The sequence below is a fragment of the Hemiscyllium ocellatum genome, chromosome 23 (genome assembly GCF_020745735.1).
Source record: "Hemiscyllium ocellatum isolate sHemOce1 chromosome 23, sHemOce1.pat.X.cur, whole genome shotgun sequence".
Taxonomy (NCBI): domain Eukaryota; kingdom Metazoa; phylum Chordata; class Chondrichthyes; order Orectolobiformes; family Hemiscylliidae; genus Hemiscyllium; species Hemiscyllium ocellatum.
In genome coordinates, this window is record NC_083423.1 from 41,722,063 (window position 1) to 41,746,478 (window position 24,416).

Consider the following 24,416-nt stretch of genomic DNA (forward strand, 5'->3'; position numbering starts at 1 on the left):
AAAAACTGCCCCATTGACCAAGCTTTTGGTGACCTGACTGAATATCTACGGCGGCTAATAGCATTCCTCTGAAGCTCACTCAGATGTTGGCTTATGTTAAAGGTGCTCTGTTTCAATTGCTGTTATTTTGATCCCAAGTGGATGCAAAGATCCAAAAGTGGGAAAGGCAGGGCTTTATTGAACTTTGGAGAAGAGGCTGGACCTTGTGGATTATGGGGGGAGAAGCAGAATTTTATAGATCAGGGAGAAAAGAGACAGGGCTGGCAGCTTTAAGTACACGGTAGATGACTAAAATCACCATCGTTATGACTGAAGAGTTACTCTCATTTTAGCAGATCAAATAGATGGTTTTGTTTTGAGACATTTTCAGCCTGTCTCGCTTATGTCCAAGCAAAGACTTGGTGTGTGTCTGTGAGCATTTCTAGCCAGGTTTTCTAGGCTGTGATATCTGCTACATGTGGGCCTGTGTGATCATTAACTGAGACTAGAATCAAACTCAGATACAATACTATCGTGAGAAAGTGAGGACTGCAGATGCTGGTGATCAGAATCAAAACATGTGGTTCTGGAAAAGCACATCTGGTCAGGCAGTATCCGAGGAGCAGGAGAACCAACATTTTGATCATAAGCCCTTCATCCATAATGTGGAGTGGAAAAGGGGAAGATAAACAGGAGGTGGGGTGAGGCTGGGGGGAAGGTAGGTGGGAAGGTGATATGTAGATGAAGGTGGGGGTGTAATTGGGATTGATCTGTGGTGAGAGTGGAGCAGTTGGATGGAAAGGAAGATGGGCAGGCAGGACAGGATAAAAGTGCAGTTCTGAGTTGGAGGGTTGGATCTGGGATGAGGTAGGGGGAGGAGAGATTTGGAAACTAGTGAAGCTGATGTTGATGCCATAAGGTGGAGGGTCCCAAGGTGGAAGACGAAGCATTCTTCCTCCAGTTGGCAGGTAGCTTGGGTTTGGCAGTGGAGGAGACCCAGGATTTGCATGTCCTTGGGGGAGTGGGAGGGGGAATTGAAGTGGTCGGCCACAGGGCGGTGGGGTTGTTTGGTCCGTGCGGACCAGAGTAATTTGAGCTAAGGACCTAACTAAACAGTATATGGTACTGATGTATTCAAAATCATGATCATACCAGACTTGGAAAAAAAAACACAGAAGCCCAACAGTTTCCAGTACAATGCAAATGCAAATTGAAATATTTCTATCAATCCCAATGTATTCACATAACTTGGATTTTGCATGATCCTGTATCATCAGTTATCTGCTTTTTAGTCTTTGTACAAACCCATTCTTCGTGCAAACCCATTCCTTTTGGATATTACTCAGTATAGTCTATTGTCATCAATATGTGGGCAGCCAGTGGTTAGCATTGCTGCCTCACAGCGCTAAGGAGCCAGGTTTGATTCCATCCTCAGGTGACTGTCTGTGTGGAATTTGTACATTCTCTCCATGTCTGTGTGGTTTCCTCCCCAATCCAAAGATGTGGAGGTTAGGTGAATTGATCATGCTAAATTGCCCACAGTGTTCAGGGATGTGTAGGTTGGGTGCATTAGTGGAGTAAGTGTAGAGTAATAGAAGTAGGGGATTTGATCTGGCTGGATTACTCTTCGGAGGGTCGGTGTGGACTTGTTGGGCTGAAGGATCTGTTTCCATTCTGCAGGGATTCTATTCCATATTTTTACCTTAATTTCATTTTACATTAAGATGATTGAATAATTATAGTATTAGCTAGTGTGTGTCAATCAACTAGCGCATTTTTATGCATCAAAGGATGTGGGTGTAACTGGCAAAGCTGACATTTGTTAGGGGTCCTTAATTGTCATTGGACAAGTTGTGGTGTTCCACCTTTGAACTGCTTTAATCAATGCAATCTAAGTACACCTAGAGTCTTGTTAGAGATTTATTTCTTTTCCAGAGTTTACCTGCACCATTTTGTGAGCAATTGATGCTGTTGAAAGACTAAACTGAAATTTACCAAATATTGATTGAAATAAATACCATAAGATAAGGTTATCAATGAAAATGTAGAGAAAATGAGGATTGCAGATGCTGGAGATCAGAGTCGAGTGTGTGGTGCTGGAAAAGCAGCATCTGAGGAGCAGGAGAGTCAGCGTTTCGGGCATGAGCCCTTCATCATGAATGAGGGAATGGCACAAGGGAGCTGAGAGATAAATGGGATGGGGTGGGGCTGAAGGGAAGGTAACTGGGAATACGATAGTAGATGAAGGTGGAGGGGTTGATATATCAGAGAGGAGAGTGGAGTGGATAGACGGGAAGAGGGATGAATAGGCAGGACAGTTCAAGATTGTGGTGTCAAATTGGAAGGTTGGATCTGGGATAAGGTGGGGGGAGGGGGTAATGAGGAAACCAGTGAAATCCACATTGATCCCGTATTGGAGGGTCCCAAGATGGAAGATGAGGCGTTCTTCCTCCAGGCATCTGGTGGCTAGAGTTTGGCTGTAGAGGAGGCCCAGGACTTGCATGTCCTTGGTGAAGTGAGAGGGGGGAGTTAAAGTGTTTGGCCCACAAGGCAGTGGGTTTGTTCAGTGCGGATGTCCTAGAGATGTTCTCTGAAAAGATCCACAAGTTGGTGTCCTGTCTCCCCAATGCAGAGGAAACCACGTCGAGAGCAATGAACACAGTAGATGACATGTGGAAGGACAGGGAAATCTCTGTCAGATGTGGAAGGATCATTTGGGGCCTTGGACGGAGGTGAGGATGAAGATGTGTGAGCAAGCTTTGCACTTCTTGCAGTGGCGGGGAAGGTGCCAAGAGTGAAGGGTAGATTGGTGGTGGGTGTGGACCGAACAAGGGAGTTGTGAAGGGAATGGTCTCTGCAGAATGCTAAAAGGATGAGGTGGGAAATATATCCTAAGTAGTGGCATCTGTTTGTAGGTGGTAGAAAAGGCAGAGGATGATGCAATGTGTCAGACAGAGTGGTGGGGTGGAAGGTCCTTGTTGCAATTGGAATGGTGGGGTTCAGGGGTGGAAGTGTGGGAAGTGGAGGAGATATGTTGGAAGGCATCATCCACCAAGTGGGAGGGGAAATTGTGATCTTTGAAGAAAGAGGCCATCCGGGATGTCCCATAGTAGAATTGGTTCTCCTGGGAGCAGATGCGGTGGAGGCAGAGGAATTGGGAATAAGGGATAGTGTTTTTACAGGAGGCAGAGTAGGAGGAGGTGCCGTCTAGGTAGCTGTGGGAGTCCATGGGTTTGCAGTAGATGTCTGTTTTGAGTTGGTCACTGGAAATGGAGATGGAAAGGTCGAGGCAGGGGAGAGAATTGTTCAAGTTGGTCCAGGTGAACTTGAAGTCAGGGACGAAGGTGCACGTGAAGTTGCTGAACCGTTCAACCTCCTCATGGGAGCATGAGGTGGCGCCGATACAGTCTTCGATGTAGTGGAGGAATAGGTGGGGAATGGTGCCAGTGTAGCTGCGGAGAATGGACTGTTCTATGCACCCGACGAAGAGGCAGGCAGAGCTGAGGCCCATAGAGATGCCCATGCCTACCCCTTTGGTCTGAAGGAAGCGGGAGGATTCGAAGGAGAAAAAGTTGAGGGTGAGGACCAGTTCAGCCAATCGAATAAGTGTGTCAATGGAAGGGTACTGGTTGAATCTACCAGGAGAAATGGGGCTCACTACAATTTACCTCAACAATGGTGTATTCACAGTTGCCATCATAGCTGTATCTTCTTCCATCAAAGGTCATGTAATGACCATCTCCATAAACTAGGCAGGTCTTTGGACATGAGCGTTCAGTACATGCCCATAAACCACCTATGCATAGGCTGCAATATAAAAGGTACAGATTAATCATGTTTTTCAATTTTGTATAGATAATATTATATTGTGTAATAGCATTAGATAGGGTATTTGGTTAGCTCAGTTGGCTGTATAACAGATTTGCATGCAGAATGATGTCAAAAGCATGTGTTCAATTCCTACATTGGCTGATGTTACCATGAAGAACACTCCTTCTCAACCTCCCCCCTTGTCTGAACCAAGGTGATCCTTATGTTAAATCACCACCATCACTCATCACCCTATACTGAAAGGATAATCAATGGTGTGTTAGGACTATGGCATTTTTTCCTTTACTGGCATTAGTTTGTAATATTTATACAAGCTCACCACTCATTGCAGTCATTTTTGATTGTTTCTCGTGAATGGAAGATTTCACCACCATATGAACAAGGACAGTGTTTTGGTAAAATGCAGTTTCCCTTGTAATCTTCCACCAAACCTTCAGGACACACACAGCCAGGGACACAAGGGTGTGACTTTATAAAAGAAAATACACAATGTCTCAATTGGGAGTGTTGGTGATACAGATGTACAGGATGCATAGATTGATCATCATCAAGTTAAAATATGCCTCATTTCCATTACTTGTTGTGTATAAAATGCCTCAATCTGTAGTTGCATAAAACCACGATTTTTTACACTTTGTGTTATAAATGTAATTACAATTTATTGCATACAATGCCATAATATCTAGAATTGATCATTTCATATATAGTTGATACTGTTAAAAAGTATTAAATTGAGGTCTTGTTCAACTCACTAGCCTATAAGTTAAGACATAGGAAATCCAAGACATTGTAGGTTTAGGGTCACTTACGCATGGTCTGTACAATGTTTGACATGTCTTTCTACATCTTGTAGTATTCTGACAGTCTGAAAATTCTTTTTTTCCACAATCTAAAGAACAACACCACATTTTAAGGAAATTGTTACTTCCCATTATGTTTTTTTTTATTTTAAATATTGTCTCTTAATTGTTTGAAAAGAGATTGAAAATAATTATTTACCTTTTATTTCAGATGGGTCTCCCTCATCCCCACGGCAGGAAGGAACTCCATCGACACAGTTACTGAGAGAAAAGTTTAACTTGGTTAGATCAAAGTTGTTTGTTCTTAACTTTTGATACCGAGCCAAGCAAAATTAAAGTACTCACCAGCTAACTCCGTTAACAGTAATAGTGTTGTGTTTTTGCACAATCAAGCCACCAAAATAACATGGGCATTCTGATTTGTTCACACATGCTCCTTTCTCATTCATGTACTTTCCCTCAGGGCAACCACAACCATCAACTGGAACATCTTGAACCTGACATGTGATATCAGGCTTTGACAGATATCTGCAGGTACGGTTACAGGCTGTCATATTATACTGGAAAACCTGAGTGCTCGGGCAGGTTACCTCTACAAAAAAAAAACGGGAAGGGCTCCACGTCAGCCAATTTATCTCAACCACAAGTAGAATTGAATTGCTAATTATCAAAACACCTTATAAATTGTATTTTACAAATTTAACCATAGGTTTTTTTTTAAGAAAAAGTGCAGCAGGATTAGTTTTTATATAAGGCCTTGTTCTAGATTCTTCAATTTATTAACATCATAACAAGTAATAAATGAATGTGTTTTCAAGAGTACGAGCGCCTATCATGAAATATGCCAGAATGTTCATCATAATGTCATTACATCTACTATCATTACATCTACTATCATTACATCTACTATCATTACATCTACCATCATTACATCCACTAAAGTAGCAGGAAGGAAAGGAGTCAAACAAGAGCAAAATATTGCACATGTTGGAAATCTGAAACAAAAACAGAAAGCTTGGGAGAAAGTCAGTAGATCTGATAGCATCTGTGGAACAAGAAAAAGAATTTAAATTTCAAATCCAAAATAAGCCTTCAGTAGATTACAGTGTCAGCTTTGAGACATTAACTCTCAAAGGACAGATGATCCGATGCTGCTCCGATCCTTCAATTTTAATAAAGGAGAGGAAGGTCAGCTTTTCTGAGAGGAGATTCTGCTCTGGCACCCTCCAGTAAATGTGGAGCCACACTTCCACTGACAGTTCCTTCCACTGACAGTTCCTTCATTGTGTAGAATGATCAGAGGAAGGCAAACCCTGCCCCCTATTCACAGCATTCTGAAATGTATCTGTCCTGGCAGCCACTTTGACAACTGTTATCAAAGACAACATATACGAGGTAAGTGTAATGTTGAAGAGTGGAGAGAATAGGGTGCCAGTTGCATGTTTTGGGTGCCTGGGGTAAGATGACAGGTGAGAAGTGGGTAGGGTACCTGGTTAGTAGGGTGCAAAGTCAGGAGGTGGCAAGGTGCCTGGTTAGCAGGATTCTGTATATTGTGTCAGCTCCAGCGTGGAGGATTGGGTAGGCCAAGAGGAAGTAGGTGAGGATGATAGATGGATGGTGTTGCAAGACAAGTTACAGGTCATTGGAGTCAGATTGGGTCCTGTCTAGTCTGGTGGTAGTGGTGGATGGAGAGAAGGATCTGAGCTATTTAAATGTCTGTAATCTATTCAGAGTGTGTCCAAATACACTAAGCTCATTTTGACATAACAATGTATGAAAAAGCAATGAGGGCAGATCATTCAGTTCCATAACCCTACTCTATCATGTAGTATAATCATAACCAATCTTCCAGCATAACTCCACTCTTCTGCTCATTTTCCAAATGGAGTCCTCAAGGTGTACAGCATGGAAACAGGCCCTTCAGTCAAATCTGTCAATCCTGCCCAGTTTTCACAATTTAAACTCATTCCATCTGCCTGTGCTTGATCTGTATCCCTCCATACCTATCACATCCATGTACCTGTCTAAATGCTCCTTAAATTTGACTTGCTTCTAACACTACCTCTGGCAGCCTGTTTCAGACACTCACCACTTTCTGTGAAAAAATTGCCTCATGACCCTTTTGTATTTCCCCCTTCTCATCATAAGCCTATGCCCTCTAGTTTTAGATTGTCAAATAATAACTGGATATCAACCTCTATCAATCTGAGCCCTCTGGGGTTATTTAATTTCAAAGCATCACAACACCTGAATAAATGATTTTTCTCCATAATTCAGTAAAGGGTATATTGCCAAAGTCCCAGGGCAAAAAAGTGCTGCTGTCTCATTGGAAAGAGACAGTGGGTAATGGATTAACCTGTGATTCACCAAGCCTCAGGCCAGAGGTGAAGACAAGAAAATGACACCTTCACTGTGACCACAGTGGTATAAACATTGAACCTGTACTCTTGGTACCACTCTGCATGACGAACAAGCCGTCTAGTTAACGAAACTAACCATATTCCAGTCTAAATGTTTGAATGCCTTATCTTGACATTGTTTCATTATGTTCTAGGGACCCCAGCCAAATGAAAGTTACTAAAACTTCCTAAAGAGTATGTGATACGCATAGATCAGCTACAATCTGGTTGAATGGCAGAGCCTGAATCACCCAGCCCTGTTTCTAATTTCTTATGCACCCATCTACTAAGAGGTTTATCAAACTCCAGTTGCTAAAGCATTGCTTTACATTAACAGTAGTGCAGTGCCAGATACTCTGATGAAGTATGATTGGTGTTTCGAGTTTTGGTGCTTTTCACTCGTGAATGGGCCAAAGCAACAATCATTTCTGCAAATTGATATCTGCGTGTCAATTAATTAAAGGAAAATCATCAGAAATTTCCACAGAAAGATGAAAAGGGATGTAAACAAATAGGAGTATAGACCAGCCCAGAACTGGAAATCATCATAAGAAAGAAGCGCTGTGTTTTAATATATTTCTACAGCAGCTCCAAACATGAACTGTTGCACCAATATGTAACAACAGAATCAAAAGATATGTCTTTAGAATTGTAGGAATGTTCGATCACTTTGAGAGTATATGTCCCATTTCTATTTCCTCGATTTTGATTTTATTTTCACATTATTGAGAAGAGTTCAGTGAAAGTAACAACAGATAGATGGTGTGCTAAGAGTGATTGTATACTCTGGGGTTTTTAATCTTTGAGAAGAGGTGAAGATAAGACATGATAGAAGATTACAGACTTGGAAACATTTGGAAACAACTATCACTGGTTGTTCAATATATAATTACATAGCTGGGAGCAAACTGTTAGAGTAAGAAGCTCTGAAGAATTCTGAGGAAGGGCCATTTGGCCTGCAACATTAATTCTGATTTCTCTCACAAAATGTGCCAGACATGCTGAGCTTTTCCAGCAATTTCTGTTTTTGCTAAAATTAGAAGTATAGGTCACCATTAAACTATTGGTGAATTGTCGTGTGAATATTAATATTCTCTACCAATAAAGACTGTGAATGTAGGATATTTACAGCTTTCAGCATAGACATTGAAAGACTTTTTTTAGGTAAGGACAACAATAACAATTTCCTGTAATGAAACACATTTATTGTAATAAAATAGCCCAACATTCTTCTGGAGAGTGCTATATAATAGTATTTGACAGTAGACTATATAAGAAGCTATTAGAACAGATGGTCAAAAACTGATTTGAGGAGTTAGATTTTAAGTAGGGTCATAACTGAGGAGAAGCAGATGGACGGGTAAAGAGGGTTAGAAAGTCAAAGTTGCTCAAGAGACCAAAATAGTGAATTCTTGGAAAATTGGAGACAAGGTACAGATCTAGCATGATCTAATTGAGTGACTGATAAGACCTGAGGAGATGGACACTATCCCACTCTTACTAATGCTCCTCTATCACATTTATGTCTGATTATAACTTATCATGTGGTTAAAAAATACTTACCGCATATTGATCTTCTCCAGTTATGCACAACAAAGCCTTTTGCAGCACAGGCATGAGCATAAGCTTCCAGTGCAGCACATATACAGTCATCGACCCTCTCACAGTGACATGAGGCAACTTTACACATCTACAACATGCAACAAAAACAAAAATTGCCAAAAATGACCTCTTAAAATTATACAGAAAAAAATATAATTTCATTTATTAGTGCATTTCCATAAACTTAAACTTGAAAATACCATACAATTGGAATCATCAAGGAAATGTGACTTGAAATTTCTGAAATTAATGTATTGCTAAGATGTTAGACAACTTGATATGTCTGATTAATTGAGAACGCAATCTGACTTGTGTATCCAAACAATTGGAAATACTTATTTGTTTTCTCGTAAGTTGCTTTCTCCTTAAGTTGAATTATAAATGATATTTCATTTAAAACTGATTTCAAGTATAGCATCCATGATACTTGACTTTTGTTTAACATCAGCCCTATAAGTGGCACACAACCAAATGGGCAGCATGGTGGCTGAGTGGTTAGCACCGTTGCCTCATCACACCAGGGATTCAGGTTTGATTCTGAACCAGAGTAAGTGTATGGAGTTTGCAAATTCTCCCTTTGTCTGTGTGTGATTTCTCCAATTTTCTCCCACAGTCTACAGATGTGCAGGTTAGGTGGATTGACCATGCTAAATTGTCTTATAATGCCCCAGAATGTACAGGATAGGTAGGTTAACCATAGTAAATTTGGGATTACAGGTCTGGATGGGATGCTCTTTGAAGAGTCACTATGGACTTAATAGGTCAAATGTCTCTTTTTGCACTGTGGTGATTTTATGAAATATGTTGTATATTTCTATTCTAAATCCCTTGTCAATGAAATGTTGTGAATATCAGTTGAGTATAACTATGATTTCAAGGAAAGTTTTTACTTTGATTTTGCTCATTATATATGTTGCTTTGCAGTGATTCATACAGAATTCTGACTTACTTCATAATACTTTTCAAACACCACTGCAGAATGGCATTTAGCGAAGGCACCTTTGGGGTCCTTTAAGCAGTCACAATTTTGTTTAATATAGATTTCTGAAATACAAATGTAAGTTATGATTATATGAAATGTGAATAGTTTGGATCTATATTATATAACTTTGTTATTTTTCACTTGTATAATCTCAGAGTTATTTCATTTGCACAAGCACAGAAAGAGGTAACTGTTTGTGGACATTGCCATTTTTTTTCTAACCAACCATGTTCAGAATCATGTTTTGAGTAGGGTCAGAAGTTACATTTGGTCAAGCTAAATAGAAATATTCAAAAGAAAATTGAAGTTTAGAAGTTTCTTAGGAAATTTGCTTTTCCTAAACTTTGAGCCAATTAAATCATCAGGTATTGATTTAAGGTAGGTCTATGTCTTGGCACTATATAATACCTGTGAGATTATAACTTGTAACAGGGTTTAGATTGAATTTCAGTGGATCATAATGATCATTCTGCATATTCACATAATTCATGTAAAAATAATCTTCTTCTCAATGGTTACATTTGGTCTTCTTTACATGTGGCTATATTCCACTTTCTTTAATCACTTTCACACACCTAGCTGCTTTAGTTCTGCAACCCGTTCAGAGTTGTAACCTTTAAGTTATAATGTCCCTCCATGTCTTTCCCACCAAAAGTATGTCGCCTGAGACTTCTGCACATTGATCTGCCACAATCCACGCACTCCACCAATTTGTCTATATTTCTTTAAAGTTCTACACTATTCTGCACAAAACTCACGATGCTTCCAAATTTTGTATCACTTGTAACTTTTGAAATTATGCCCAACACATAAAAGCCTGGATGATTAACATATATTGGAAAAGGCAAAGGTCTCAACATTTACCCCAAGATTTTCCTCCATAGCCTTTTCATCAACCTGAAAAGCATACATTAACTGTTATTCTGTTTCCTCTTACAAAACCAATTCTGTATCGATGTTACTACTGCTGCACCTTTTAATCCACGATCTTTGCTCACAAGTCCGGTGAGTGAAGTGCATCTTTTGAAATACCATCTGAAAGTCCATGTACTGTATACCACGTCAACTCCTCTCACACCTCTTCAAAAATCTCCAGCAAGTTAGATAAACATGATTTTCCCTTAGAAAATTCATGCTGGCTCTCCTTAATTCACATAATTTGACCATACAATTCTTCACTTTGTTTCAATTTCTTGCTTCGAGAAGTTTCCTCACCAATGGTGTAGAATTCGAACGTACACCACCTCTGAGTTTAAGGAAGAGTGAAATATTATATGTATGATTTTCACTCTCAACTTCAGTTGCATATTTAAATATATTCAATCTGGTCCTTGTGCTTTGTCAACTTTAAGTACAGATAACCCAGCCAATGTTTCCTTCTTATCAATTTCTCAGAAATAGATTTCTTTCTCTTTAATCATTAAAGTTGACTATCTCTCTATTAATTATTCTTTCTCTAAATCATTCAATTTTCTTTTCCACAGTCAGCTTAAACTGTACAAAAGAGTGATCATTGTCCTTAAATGTTCTCTCATTGACCTTGATCTAATTATCTCATCTCAACCCTATTCTCTCAATATCTTCTGCTTAAACTTTTTTCTCTAAATAAAAAATTTCTTTTCGTCATACTGGTAATGTATTCTTAAGGCTAACATGGTGCCACTATTTAAGAAAGGTGATAAGAAAAAGCCAGGAGTCTATAGAGCAGGGAGTCTGACATTGGTAATGGGAAAGTTGTGTGAGTTAAAAATCACACAACACCAGTTTATAGTCCAACAGATTTATCTGGAAGCACTAGTTTTTGGAGCACTGCTCCTTCAACAGGTGGTTGTGGAGAATAAGACTGTAAAACACAGAATTTATAGCAAAAGTTTGCAGTGTGATGTAACTGAAATTATATATTGAAAAATACCTGGATCATCTCTCATCTTTCAGAATGACCATGTTGGTTTCATTCCTTTCATATGTAAATCGTAAAACCTTTTTTAAAAGTTACTTTCTCAAGTGAACTTTAACAACTAGTGTCATGTCAGCCCAGATAATGTATTGAAGGTATTAGCTCCCTCTGTGAGGCTGTCTGTACCACAATGGTCAGACTGATTCTAATCTAAAAATGGATTGACAGAATTTTGCATGGGTTCATGCAGTTTTTGAGCAAATTAAAATGTAATTCTACATGTACAAATTCACCCCACTCCGTCTGTATTTGGAAAGGCAAGGACTAATCAATGTGGCTTTCTGTGTGGGAAATCATGTCTCACAAACTTGATTGAGTTTCTAAAGAGGTAACGAAGAGAATGATGAGGACAGTGATCCATATGGACTTCAGTAAGGCATGCGACAAGATTCCTCATGGTACACTGTATAGCAAGGTTAGATCACATGGAATAATGGGAGAACAAGCCATTTGGACACAGAACTGGCTTGATTGTAGGAGACAGAGTGTGGTGGTGGAGGTTTGCTTTTCAGACTGGAGGTCTGTGGCCAGTATTGTGCCACAAGGATCTGTGCTGGGTCCACTACTTTTTTGTCATTTATATAAATGATTTGGATGTGAACACAAGAAGTATGGTTAGTAAGTTTGCAGATGACACCAAAATTGGAGGTGTAGTAGACAGCGAAGGTTACTCAGAGTACAATGAAATCTTGATCAGATGGGGCAATAGGCTGAGGAGTTTAATTTAGGTAAATGCGAGGTGCTGCTTTATGGAAAGGCAAATGAGAGCAGGAATGAGACACTTAATGGGAAAGTCTTGGGGAGTGTTGCTAAACAAAGTGACATTGGAATGCAGGTTCATGGTTACTTGAAAGTGGATTTGCAGGAAAATAGGATAGTGAAGAAGGCACTTGATGTGCTTGCCTTCACTAGTCAGTGCATTGAGTATTGAACTAAGGAGGTCATGTTGCAACTGTACACAACGTTGGTTTGGGCACATTTGGAATACTGCGTGCAATTCTGGTCTCCCTGCTATAGAAAGGATGTTGTGAAATTTGAAAGGTTTCAGAAGAGATTTACAAGAATGTTGAAGGGAGAGGCTGAATAGGCTATGGCTGTTTTCCCTGCAGCATCAGAGACAGAGAGAGATGACCTTATAGAAGTTTATAAAATCATGATGGCATGGATAGGGTAAATGGTCTTTTCCCAGGTGTAGAGGGCATAGGTGTATGGTGAGAGGGGAAAGATTTAAAAGAGACCTAAGGGACATTTTCATGCAGAGGATATTGCGTGAATGGAATGAGCTTCCAGAGGATGTGATAGAGGCTTACACAATTAAAATGTTTAAAAGGCTTCTGGATGGGTATATGAATTGGAAGATTTAAAGGGACATGGGCCAAATAGTGGCAAATGGGACTGTATTAATTTAAGATATCTGGTTGGCATGGACGAGTTGTTTCCATGCTGTATAAATCTATGGCTCTATGATTATATAAATACTGAAGCTTGTTTTATCCTCAATCACCCAGGTTCTATTTTGATGAATCGAGGAAGTGGTTATTCAATCCATTCAAAGTTTTGATTTATGCAAATACAAGTAGTTCAACCTTTGATATCAAACAACGGATCTTGAGGGTTTGTGTGACCATGAAAGTGTAGGATAAAGAGGTTGCTGTCAATTGAGTATTGTATATCCTGACCAGGTGAAGAATTAACACGCTCATAAAAAAAAGTTACTTGACCACCTTGATGAAGATTCCATTCAAACCTACCATCTTCTGAACTGACACAGGCAGGATAAACTTGTGGTGAAGGGCAATTCTCACTTTCTCTCCAAGAGTCAGCAAAAGTTGCATATGTGTACTCCACGATGCCCTGGGCACTTAGAAAGTCATCATCTGCATTGTGATTGAAGGTTCCACATAAACCTGGAGATAGAACAGCATAGGCCATTATAAGGGAACTGTTATGGTCAAATGCAACCTGCTGTGATGGATAAATATAATTCAGCCAATTTCATTAAGAATTCACAGTTCTTTGAAAGGTTACACAAGAATGTCTTTGTTTTGTCTAAACAAGGAGATCTTAGCCTAACTTGCTCATTGGGAATTTGTAGGTACCAGAACGATGCTGGTTTCAGACCCAGTCACTGGAGTGTACTATTTAGGGGAATGTTGTACCTTTGGTGGTTCCATTGGCACTTTTGGGCAGTGAGGTGTAAAGTTGCATGATGGGATGTATCTGTATTTGCATTTTCATCCCAGACTTTGTTGATACTTGAAGATATATTGAAGACTGGAAAAATATTGTTATATCACCTGTAAATAAAGGAGAGATTAACTTCTTTTATAATTACTGTTTGTTAATCTGTTTGAGCTCAAATAAAAACTACTTTACCATTTGCTAGAGGAAGTTCCACTCTATTTTCATTATAGTCAACAGTGCCATCATTATTGATTATGTAAATGTCCTAGAACAAAAATGAAAATGTGTTTTAACATTTAGGATATAACAAATTGGAATATAAAATGTACACATGAATATCATAAAGTTTTACCTGATACTTTGTGTATGTCACTCGCTGTAAACATGTCTGCTTAACTGCTGTTTGACATGGATGCATTTCAATTTTTACTGACCAGTCTTTTGTCTGTGAAAAATTAAAAATTGCAGAGCTTAGAAATGGTTTTGATTGGCAAAACATGTGATTTCAAAATAAAGGATTTATTTCAAAAATTAAATACCAACAATTGGAAACAGTTAATGAGCAAATTCTTACGTACAACAACAACGTCGTATGAACAGTCACCAATCAAATTATAATATGTGCCATCAAATGTTGTAATATGAGTTCCTTCTTCAATCTTGCAAATTTCAGGGCATTTAAAATCTGTGCACTCCCACATTCCCCATCGACAGGTGCTAAAGTCATAACAAAGTAATTCATAATAAGGTATTTTTGCTGAAAGTTTGCACATTCATTTATTGATGTGTGTTGTAATTTACTAAATAGGTAATGATTGTTACCATGACTGGCAGAAAGTCATCCTTATTTTTCCAGACTCATATACTGTTCTACCATATTCACAAGGACATTCCATTTGGTTGATGCATCTGTCACCACCTTGTAAATTATCAAGGACAGTGCCTGAAATAAAATAAAGCAATGACTGTGTTTTTGCTTATAGCAAATAACCAGGAGCATGATTTTTACCAGAGGATATGCAAACAGTTTTGCCTTTCTTTTGACTAATGTTGAAGCATCCTAAAAATCGGTAACCTAATCGAATCAGCAATATTGACTCTGACCCTTTGGTATCCTGTCATAATAATTCCCATTTTGTGTTCTTGCTAACACTTCTCAGTCCTCAGCCAACTGTTCCAGTTCCAGTGAGGCTCAATGTAAGCTTTAGAATTAGCACTTCATCTTTCAATTAAGCCCGTTCCAACCTCCTGAATTCAACATTGACTTCAAAGCTACCGATTGTAAGCTGTGTCCTTTTGTTATTTTCTATTCTTTCCTTGTTTTAATTCCCTCTTTCATTCGGCAGCTTACATGCTCCAGTCACAGATTCTCTTTCCTTTATTTTTTGCTTCATCTCTATTCCCTTTTGTCTTTCTGTCAATCTTGCATAAGTCCCATTCTGTCACACACCTTCCTTCTGAGCTTTTCTGCATACACCTTGTTCAAAATCTATCACATGTCCAACATGATGTAATGTTATAAACCAGATCCATCAACTCTGTTTTTCCCTCTACACATTTCGAGCAAACTCATCAAATATGTTTTACCCCAGTATTTTCTGTTCTCACTTCAGATTTGCAGCATATGCAATATTCTGCATTTCAATGAGTATTTCCAACACCTTTTTTAAATCATTCCAACATACCCTGTTCTATTTATAATCATAATATCAAATGATAAGCTTTGACAAATAGGCACACAATTAGACACCAGATTATTTTCAGTCATTCAATTAAAATGAATATCATATCCTTAAAGGAGAATCACATTCCTTAATCTCAAAAGTACTGCAAATTGTCTGAAACCTTTCTGCATTAAATTGCAGTAACCTCCTTTCAATATTTTTGAAAGAAAATGTCTTTGCTATACATGATCATAGAACAATCATCTTAAACAAGAACTGTGTGCTTATTTCCCAAAATCATTCAAAAAATGAGAAACAAGCTCAAGAAGTCAAAGAGCAAATGGAAAATGAATTCAAACCTTCTACTGTCATAGTTTTGTGATTCTATTGTTTCTTTTATAAGTCAAGCAGTTTAAACAGGCTAGCATTGTTAACATTGAATAGAGTTAGGTAAAATTATTTTCAAAGAAAGTTGAATAGTTCAGTACTCTTAAGCATAACTACCTTCTGGGCAACCACAGGTATTCACACACTGATCACATTGTTGCTGTGGGTTTGGGTTGGTACAAGTTAACTGGCAGGCAGGGCCACACTCCATATATATCTGATTCCCAGGACAAGTTGGTGGTGCTGAAAGGAAAAGATTTTTGATTTTATAATTTGGCTTGAGCATTGTTATTAAACGGCTAAAAGATCAATGCAAATATCTTGTTCATCAGTTTATTCGAAAGATTGAAATAATTGAATCCCGTTTAATAGAATTTGTTTGAAGTTCTGCTTGACTGCCAAGATAACTTACCACATCCTGTCTTTTCCCTCCATTTCATCCAATCTAAAGAAGCTGATTGTACACACTGATGTGATATTTCTACAAAACTGGCGCAAGCACATTGCCTCACTCCTTTACATGCACAAACATCTTCTTGACATATCTTCAAGTATTTATCTTTTATGGCTTGGTTAGAACAAGATGAGAAAATATTTGATATTTCTGAGCAGATCTGAATGTAAAAAAAAAACGGAAATCAGGAAGGTACTTAAGTGAATCAAATTCCAAATCAGTATTTGGTGCTACAGTAAATGGAATGAAACCAGAGTCATTGACCATGTGAAAACACATCTTTTACAGACAGAATACAGTGGAGAAATAAGCAAGCAATGTTTTCTTATTCAAAAGGCAAACACGGAATAGCAGCAAAACTACATCAATTTCTGTTGCAGAAACTGAGCACTGCAAAAAGTTTATATTAGAACAGATAAATGTCAAATTATAAGTAATATAATGGGGCAGCACGGTGTTCAGTGGTTAGCGCTGCTGCCTCACAGCGCCGGGGACTGGGGTTGATTCCAGGCTCGGGCAACTGACTGTATGGAGTTTGCACATTCTCCCCGTGTCTGTGCAGGATTCCTCCAGGTGCTCTGGTTTCCTCCCACAGTCCAAAGATGTGCAGGTCAGGTGAATTGGCTATGCTAAATTGTCCATAGTATTAGGTGGATTAGTTATGGGTAAATGTAGGGGAATGGGTGGGTTGCTCTTCGGAGGGTTGGTGTGGACTTGTTAGACCGAAGGGCCTGATTCCACGCTGTAGGGAATCTAATCTAATAGCATTAGTTTAGAAAAGTTAGTCCTGTATTTATTCTAATACATGCATGACCATCAGGAATGAGTTTTCATTGTTTATAAAAAGTGCAAAACAAAATTGTATCACAACTACATTTTTTAAAAATCATTTTCTACATCACAAGTATATATCCTTGTGCACACATAGGCGTTTCCTATCTGGAAACATTGCTTCCTTTTGTCACAATTTCATGTCACCATATGCCATTGTAAATTACTATGTTCTACCATTTACTTTTATTTTTATAAAAGTTATACAGTATAGCCTATGGTGACTAAAAGTATTCCTACACATTACCTGTACCTCACCCTACCCACCAACAAGAGCTTGTTATATAACTCCTTCAAAGAATTTACTTTGCAAATTGCCATGACTATTATCAGATTATCAAACCCGAGCAACTTCATTAACATCTTCAGGAAAGGGAGCCTAGTCTGACTGTGGTGACATTTATTAGCAGATCACTTAGTCTTAAAATCAGTAACTAGAAGTGGCTCCACCCTTAGTTGCTCAGGGTGTTTGGGGATGAACTATAATTTGGGTCACCTGAATTCTCAGTCTGTTAATGTTCATGCTACAATAGATTCAAGAGGTATGGCATCTTCAAGTATTCTCAGGATCTGTGAGATTTACCTTAGCTGAGGTACAATTAATTTCTTTAGGGAATGTGGTAATGCAGGAAATATCTGAAGAATCCATTTTGTATTCGATAATGTCCATTTCTACAAAATCCAAATAGAAAGTGAACATTGTTTATTTTCTATGCATTTGATTAATGTTAATGAAAATTAAAACATGATAGAATTGAACAGAATATGAAATATGATTAAGATTTATTTCATAGAGTAGGACAAAGAGTTTTTTTTTACCAGACTGTACTGAGACACTTTCATCAAAAGCTCCACAAAGGCCACATAATTGTCCATGGTAACGAGCATCAACGGTCACCTGAAATTGAAAGATAGATGTTTTAAACAAATGTTGGAAATCTTCACATGATTTGACAGATTTATTACCACCAGGTAAATTGATGGAAAAATAAATTCTTCCTATCAAAAGATGTGCTACTTTATTACTTAACGGAAGGATGCTACCTGTCACTGTGTGTCAGTGACATTAAACAGAGAGAAGACAGTAAGTCCATTTTATTAATTCTATTGGCTCATATTTGGAATTAACGGTGCACTTTCCAAACTTTCTTACCTGTAGTCTATCTTCGTAATTCCAATTCAGCTTTATAGAACGCTTCTTGTTTGAAAATGACACGCCGACTCCATATTGTTGAATGTTAATCAGCTTGTCCATATATGGTAATGAAACTCTATTTAAAAAGTAGCAATAAAAGAAAAGATATTAAAACTGCAAATATTGACTTGCATTAACATTTAATCACCATAATGGTTTTTTTTGCAATGATGTTGGATTTAACAACATTAGGATCTATATTTAAAGAGAAACCCTTCTACAAGTAGAAGGACTGAAGGGTCTGTTCCCATGCTATACATCTCTATGACTCTAGAAAGATAAGAAATATGGTGAGTAGTGCATCAAAATGAGCAGCTTCCCCAAAGGGATATCCATATTGGACTGTGGCAAGTGAAATAAGAGGTTAATGCCAAAAGAACTATTGAAAAACAAAAGAAAATAACAGAGATACAAAAATTCCTAGTGTTGTTGAGGGCAGAGTTCATTGGTAATGGAATTGGGGTGGGGGTGCTGGTTTGGGTCCTGGCAAATTTATTCTTGTTTAATACCTAGCAGATGTTGGTAATTTCTATACCTACGAGTCCTGCAATTAGTATCAAAACCAAGAAACACACTTAACTTACACAGTGCCTTTAATCGTAATTATCCCATTCACCACTACAATTTCTACATCTTCGAGTTTGATGTAGATGTACATGAAATTGCCATTTGAGCTTCGCTGAATTTCCACATTAAAATCTTCCACATTGTCTATGCAGTGGCGAGTCAGAATGTATTTACATGTTGACGTTATGTGGAAAAATGTATCTGTGTACGTCCTGATTGCTCCTTGGCCCCATGTACTGCAGGTACCTGATGAAATGTAAAGAAAGCAACCCATTCATTGAAACAGCTATCAAAACATTTCAGTTGTGAAAGTTTCTATGCTGTCTTGCAATGTAGACAGAAGAAGTAATTGAATATTCATATATGTTGAAAATGAATACAAAGATATACTTACGAGGTCCTTCAAATGAGTTGCTATAAAGATCTCTTGCATACCTAAAAGTCTGTGTGACAGCAGACCCGTCCAATTCTAGAGGAAATATGTTTATATTTAAGTTAGTTCAGAGAAAACATAGAAGTTTAAAATCTGATATCAAAGTCTATTGCATTTCATACAATACTTATGTTTTTTGTAGCAATGTTTCAAAGCAATTCTGATCTTGATTTTAAAGTGTCATTTAATGTATCTTTGAAGGAGAAATTCTATGCTCTGCATGGTGTGTCATATTTGATGTAATTTAATGTGACTGCCAAACACATGCTAATTGACTTTCTAAGCCTTCATCAAAATTAAGGATTTTATGTAATAGTAACTAAAGCTTATACAGAGACTAGTGAAACAGCTAGTGAACTAATGAACTAGCACCTTTCAAAATCTGAAACAAAGTTGCCCACAAATTTCTAACAGATTCCCTTTTCCAAAAAGGAAATTAAATGTGGAGCCAGATCAAGTGTCTTTCTTGACTACAGCAACAACATGGTTATGTCTGCCAGCATGAAAGTAATCAGGTACATTGTAGCACAACCCAAATTTAAAAGCTTGTACATATCATTCATTGTTAGTTTAATTTCTCAGAAAAGAATGAAGTGTTTAACCGGGTTAAGATCAAAATTAAATTAAAGGCAAACATTTTAAAAAGCAAAAATACTTGAAAGTGTGGTATCTCTGATTACGATGATGAAGTTGCCACATTCCAGAGATATAAAATTAAGTTTATTTTGGGATGAATGAGTGAGTGAATTTACAGCCATTATGAAGTCAGTGCACCGTTAAAAACCTAGGTAAACCTCATTGACAAAAGGTTTAACTTTTCCAAGGATAAAAATGGAAATGCTCATCAATTAAAATTATTTGCAGTGATTGTAATCTCTAGGTGCCTCAATAGCAGACCTTCTGAAGTAATGTAGATCATTGGCAATAGATTTTGGATTTCTGTATTATTCCAAAATTGGGCCAACTTCTAACATTGTTCCTAGTTTCAATGGAATATTAACAGCAAGCACATACAGTTTCACCAAAAATACCACCATAAAACATGGGTCATTCAAACCTTTGAGCCACTTATTTTTCCCCTTTTTGTGAATTATAATTTTTTATTGGGCGCTTTTATCATTTGACGGGGTTTCTAGGCACGATTATCTGAAACACAATATTCCTAGTTCTGCAGATATCAGTCAGTTCTACCACACTGCCACCTGTTTCAAACCTGGCAATTTTATTAAATTATCAGATTATTTATCTGGTATCCAAAACTGAATGAGCAAATACTTCTCCAATTAAAGACTGGGAAGTATGAAGTCATTATCTTCAGTCCCTTCACTAGGTCCATTCCCTAGCTATCACTGAATCCATCTTGCTGGTAAATTTCTGAGAGTGCAGTGGACGGAAACAAGCCTCTGATTATGTGTGTTATCATTAAGACCATCTAATACCACTTCTGTAACATTGTCCAACTTTACTTCTTCCTCAACTCATCTGCTGCTTAATGTTTCATTTGTATCTACGTTACCTCGAGACTTGACTACTCTTCCAGTACCATTAATCCAGAATCTGGTTTCCAGCATCTGCAGTCATTGTTTTTACCTGTTTTTACCTACTCCAATATGAACTTGCTGATCAGCCACAGTTTCACTTTCATAATGGTAACGTCATTCAAACTTCTGCTGCCCTTAACTTGCAACAAGGCTGTTTCCCTAGCACTCCTGTGCTTTCTGACTGAAATTAGCTCACGATCGAGCAAAACCTTGATTTTAAAAACTCTTTCTTACTTCCAACTTCCTCCAAGGCCTCATCTCCTTACCATCTGCTCTGTAAACTCTGCCAGCTGGAGATATCTGAGCATCTAATTGTTGCTTTGAATCATAGGATGCTGTTCCTTTGGTTGCCTTTGCTCTGAACTATGAAATTTCCTCCCTACACTTTTCATCTTCTTTGCTTCATGTTCCTCCCTTAAGAGGATCCATAAAATCTATCACAAGTAAAATTAGAAACTGAACTCTGTCCACCATTCCATAACCTCAAGCTCCAATTTTCTCTAATTTCCATGTGTAATGTTGTGCTCAGCTTAAAATAGCAACCAGAGGTAAAATTGCTTTCTCAGGAAATGGTATCACAGCATACCTCAATTCGACAAACTTATCTCCACTTGTATCGATCCAGTTATTGGGGATGTGGACGTTCAGGCAAATTTGAGGGCCGATGTCCTGGTTCACTCAGCCCATATTCGAGTATTGCAAAGTATCCTGGAATTGTGCTTTGCTTTGAAGCTGCTGAGCTGACCTGGAGTTCTGGGTTCAGGCACCTCGCAATCCCCTCTGGAGGGTTTGCATGCTGTTTTTGGGTAATTCTTAACATAACTAGAGCACTAGTTGAAAACAAGCCATTAGCTTCAAGGAGCACTAATTTGTGCAACACACTGCTATGGAAATAATTTCTTTTGGCTCTGGAACTGGTTTGATACAACTTTGTCAGTACCATACAGGACCTGGTCACTTCAGTCTTTGATCACTGAAACCTTGGAGCAGTTGTTGGTTTCACTGATTTAATTAATAAATCTGGGACTGAATGACAGTTTCAGGAATGGTTGCCATTAAGCAATCATTGATTGCTGTAAAATTCCATCTCGTTCACTCATGTCCATTGAGGAAAGTAATCTGCTGTTCCTATCCTGTCTAGTCTAGACATGACATGAGACCCATAACAATATGCCTGACTCTTAATTTTTCTTTGAAGTGGCCTAGGAAGCTATAGAGTTTAAGGACAATCAGGGGTCGACAGTAAATGCATCTAGCCAGCCATGTCCACATCTCAAAGTCTAAAAAAATACATATGGCCATTGTAAAATGAACCAACAACCAAATGTGCAGCTTGTCACTTTCTCTCCTGCTCTGTACAGTGGGCAGAGGACATTATGAGCCTATTAGTCTTTCAATGTGAAGAACTTTCCTCAAGTAAGTGTTGCAGAATGCTGCATTCTCAAGATCCAGGATTGTGTGCTAAAAGACACAGTAAAGCTTTGGTGGGAAAAGGACACTATCTTAAGTCTTCAGCCATAGTGTAATAAAGAGTTGTAATTTATTTGAATCACTTGGGCTGTATGCTTTTCACTGTATGCATTTTGTAAATGGTAGATGTGTTGCAATTGGAACGAGATAGCTATGAGTGCAATATACTCAGTTGAGCAATGTTATATTTTATTGTTGTCTCCACAATATCCAATTCAAAACACTTTTAAGATACTTTTAAAATAAATTATATGTTTGAAAATAAAATCTATTAACTCTATTGATGGAATATTTCATTTCAGAATTTTAAATGTTAACTTACCATATTTGTTTATTGAATAATCTCGTTTAATTCGTTGGTGGGCAAAAACATCATCTGCATTAAACAAAGATCAGTCTTACACAAATGATTTAACACATTCAAAAATTTTTACATAGAACAATTGGAGAGAGACTTTGACATTTTTACTGAGAGGATTTGAAATTCAAGTACCAATAAGTTAAAAACATGCTGAAGAAAGCTCATTATTTTCATTTACATATCTCTGTTTAATTATTGACTAGAAATGCATTCTAATCAGTAAAAGTCCATTCCAACAAGAGAGGTACTACACAATCAGTTTCAATATTATATTGATTTATCACCCACTAATATAGGCCAACAAAAAATAATTGTTACAAATATTTTTTTCTGTGTACTACATTATGCCCAATCTGATAGTATGTGGAAAATTAACTGCAACAAATGAATAAATTACAATGGTTAGGTTGAAAATAAATTACACATTTGGCTGGATGGTTGGATTGTGTTGCAGCATGATGACAACAAAATGGATTCAATCCCCTGTACTAACTGTGGTGGTTCAAGACCTTCTTCCTTGCCATTCCCTGTGCCTCATATGGGGTAATACCTCTCAGGCTTTGCTACCAAATGTAGCTATACTGAAATGCCCATTGTCCTTCCTGGACTATAGCTGATTTCCAAACAATGGCACTGGCCATCTCATCTCTATTCCAAAGGTTAGAATGATATTTCAGAATTGCTCAGCAAGACTTTAAGTCAAGATTTTTTATTCCAAGAACACTTTACATGTGCGCATCACACAAAAGCAAAATGTATCAGTTAATGTAAACGCCTGGCAAATCATCATGGTTGAAGTTTACTGTGTTACCCTACACCAAGAGGCAGGATGGAGGTAAGGCAGAAAAATTAGCTCCAACTTCCCACAATCAGGGAATTTTACTAACAGCTACACTATGACTATGTAAAGCAGTAAAATTATCTCCCACCCCCCAACAAAAAGGGAATTTTACTGATGGCTAGGATGTGACTAAAAGCCTAAAGTGAAGTGATTTCCTTCACTGCCATTCTTCTGTTTCTTTCTCTGCTTTTAAATGTTTTGGTTCAAGAGATACATTGCTCAGTCACCATTCACAAAAGTGTCACATGCTGCATTATTAGCAGCACATGCTCACACATTTGCAGCACAAAAGTAATGCATCCTGAAAGGTATCAAGAGGAGGAAAGCAATGAAATTGTATGCTCAGCGCTGAATGCTACTGTCACAGAATGTATCACCATTAATGTTTAATCTGGGTGAAGAGATATCCATGAGGTAAAAAAAAGTGTCAAAAAATTATAACATGGCTTAAAAATGTCAAACATTAAAGATTTTGCATCATCATAACATGGAAACTCTAGACAGACCATTCTGAGGGCAAGGTTTACTTTGCCAGCACCTCCACTGAAGGTCAAATGGAGAATATGAGGATTAAGTAAATGCTTTAGGGTGGCACAGTGGCTCAGTGCTTAGCACTGCTGCCTCACAACACCAGGGACCCAGATTCAATTGCTGCTTCGAGCAACTGTCTGTGTGGAGTTTCTACATTCTGCCAATGGGTTTCCTCTGGTTTCCTCCCACATTCCAAAAGATGTGCAGGTCAGCTGAATTGGCCATGCTAAATTGCCCATTGTGTTAGGTGCATTAGTCAGGGGTAAATGAGTCTGAGTGGATTCCTTTCCAAAGGGTTGCTCTGGGTGTATTGGGCCAAAAAGCCTGTTTCTGCACTGTAGGGACTCTAATCTAATCTAATGCTCTGACCCAATGATGCACAACAATTTTTTTTCGGCCTAAATTGT

At 38.1% G+C, this 24,416-nt stretch overlaps 1 protein-coding gene across 1 annotated transcript in view; it reads right to left on the reverse strand.

Moving 5' to 3' along the window:
- The window catches only part of LOC132826614 (uncharacterized), a 211,727-nt gene extending 195,656 nt beyond the window's left edge, over positions 1–16,071 (reverse strand). The window contains exons 1-11 of the mRNA XM_060842569.1: positions 15,903–16,071; positions 14,557–14,677; positions 14,313–14,451; positions 14,087–14,179; positions 13,927–13,999; positions 13,710–13,847; positions 13,302–13,457; positions 9,561–9,655; positions 8,573–8,699; positions 4,956–5,202; positions 3,648–3,786 (exon numbers count right to left, since the gene is read on the reverse strand). Of these exons, the coding sequence (XP_060698552.1) occupies positions 3,648–3,786; positions 4,956–5,202; positions 8,573–8,699; positions 9,561–9,655; positions 13,302–13,457; positions 13,710–13,847; positions 13,927–13,999; positions 14,087–14,179; positions 14,313–14,451; positions 14,557–14,677; positions 15,903–16,071 (1,497 nt within the window). The remainder of the gene's footprint in view (positions 1–3,647; positions 3,787–4,955; positions 5,203–8,572; positions 8,700–9,560; positions 9,656–13,301; positions 13,458–13,709; positions 13,848–13,926; positions 14,000–14,086; positions 14,180–14,312; positions 14,452–14,556; positions 14,678–15,902) is intronic.
- Between the last annotated feature and the right edge of the window lie 8,345 nt (positions 16,072–24,416).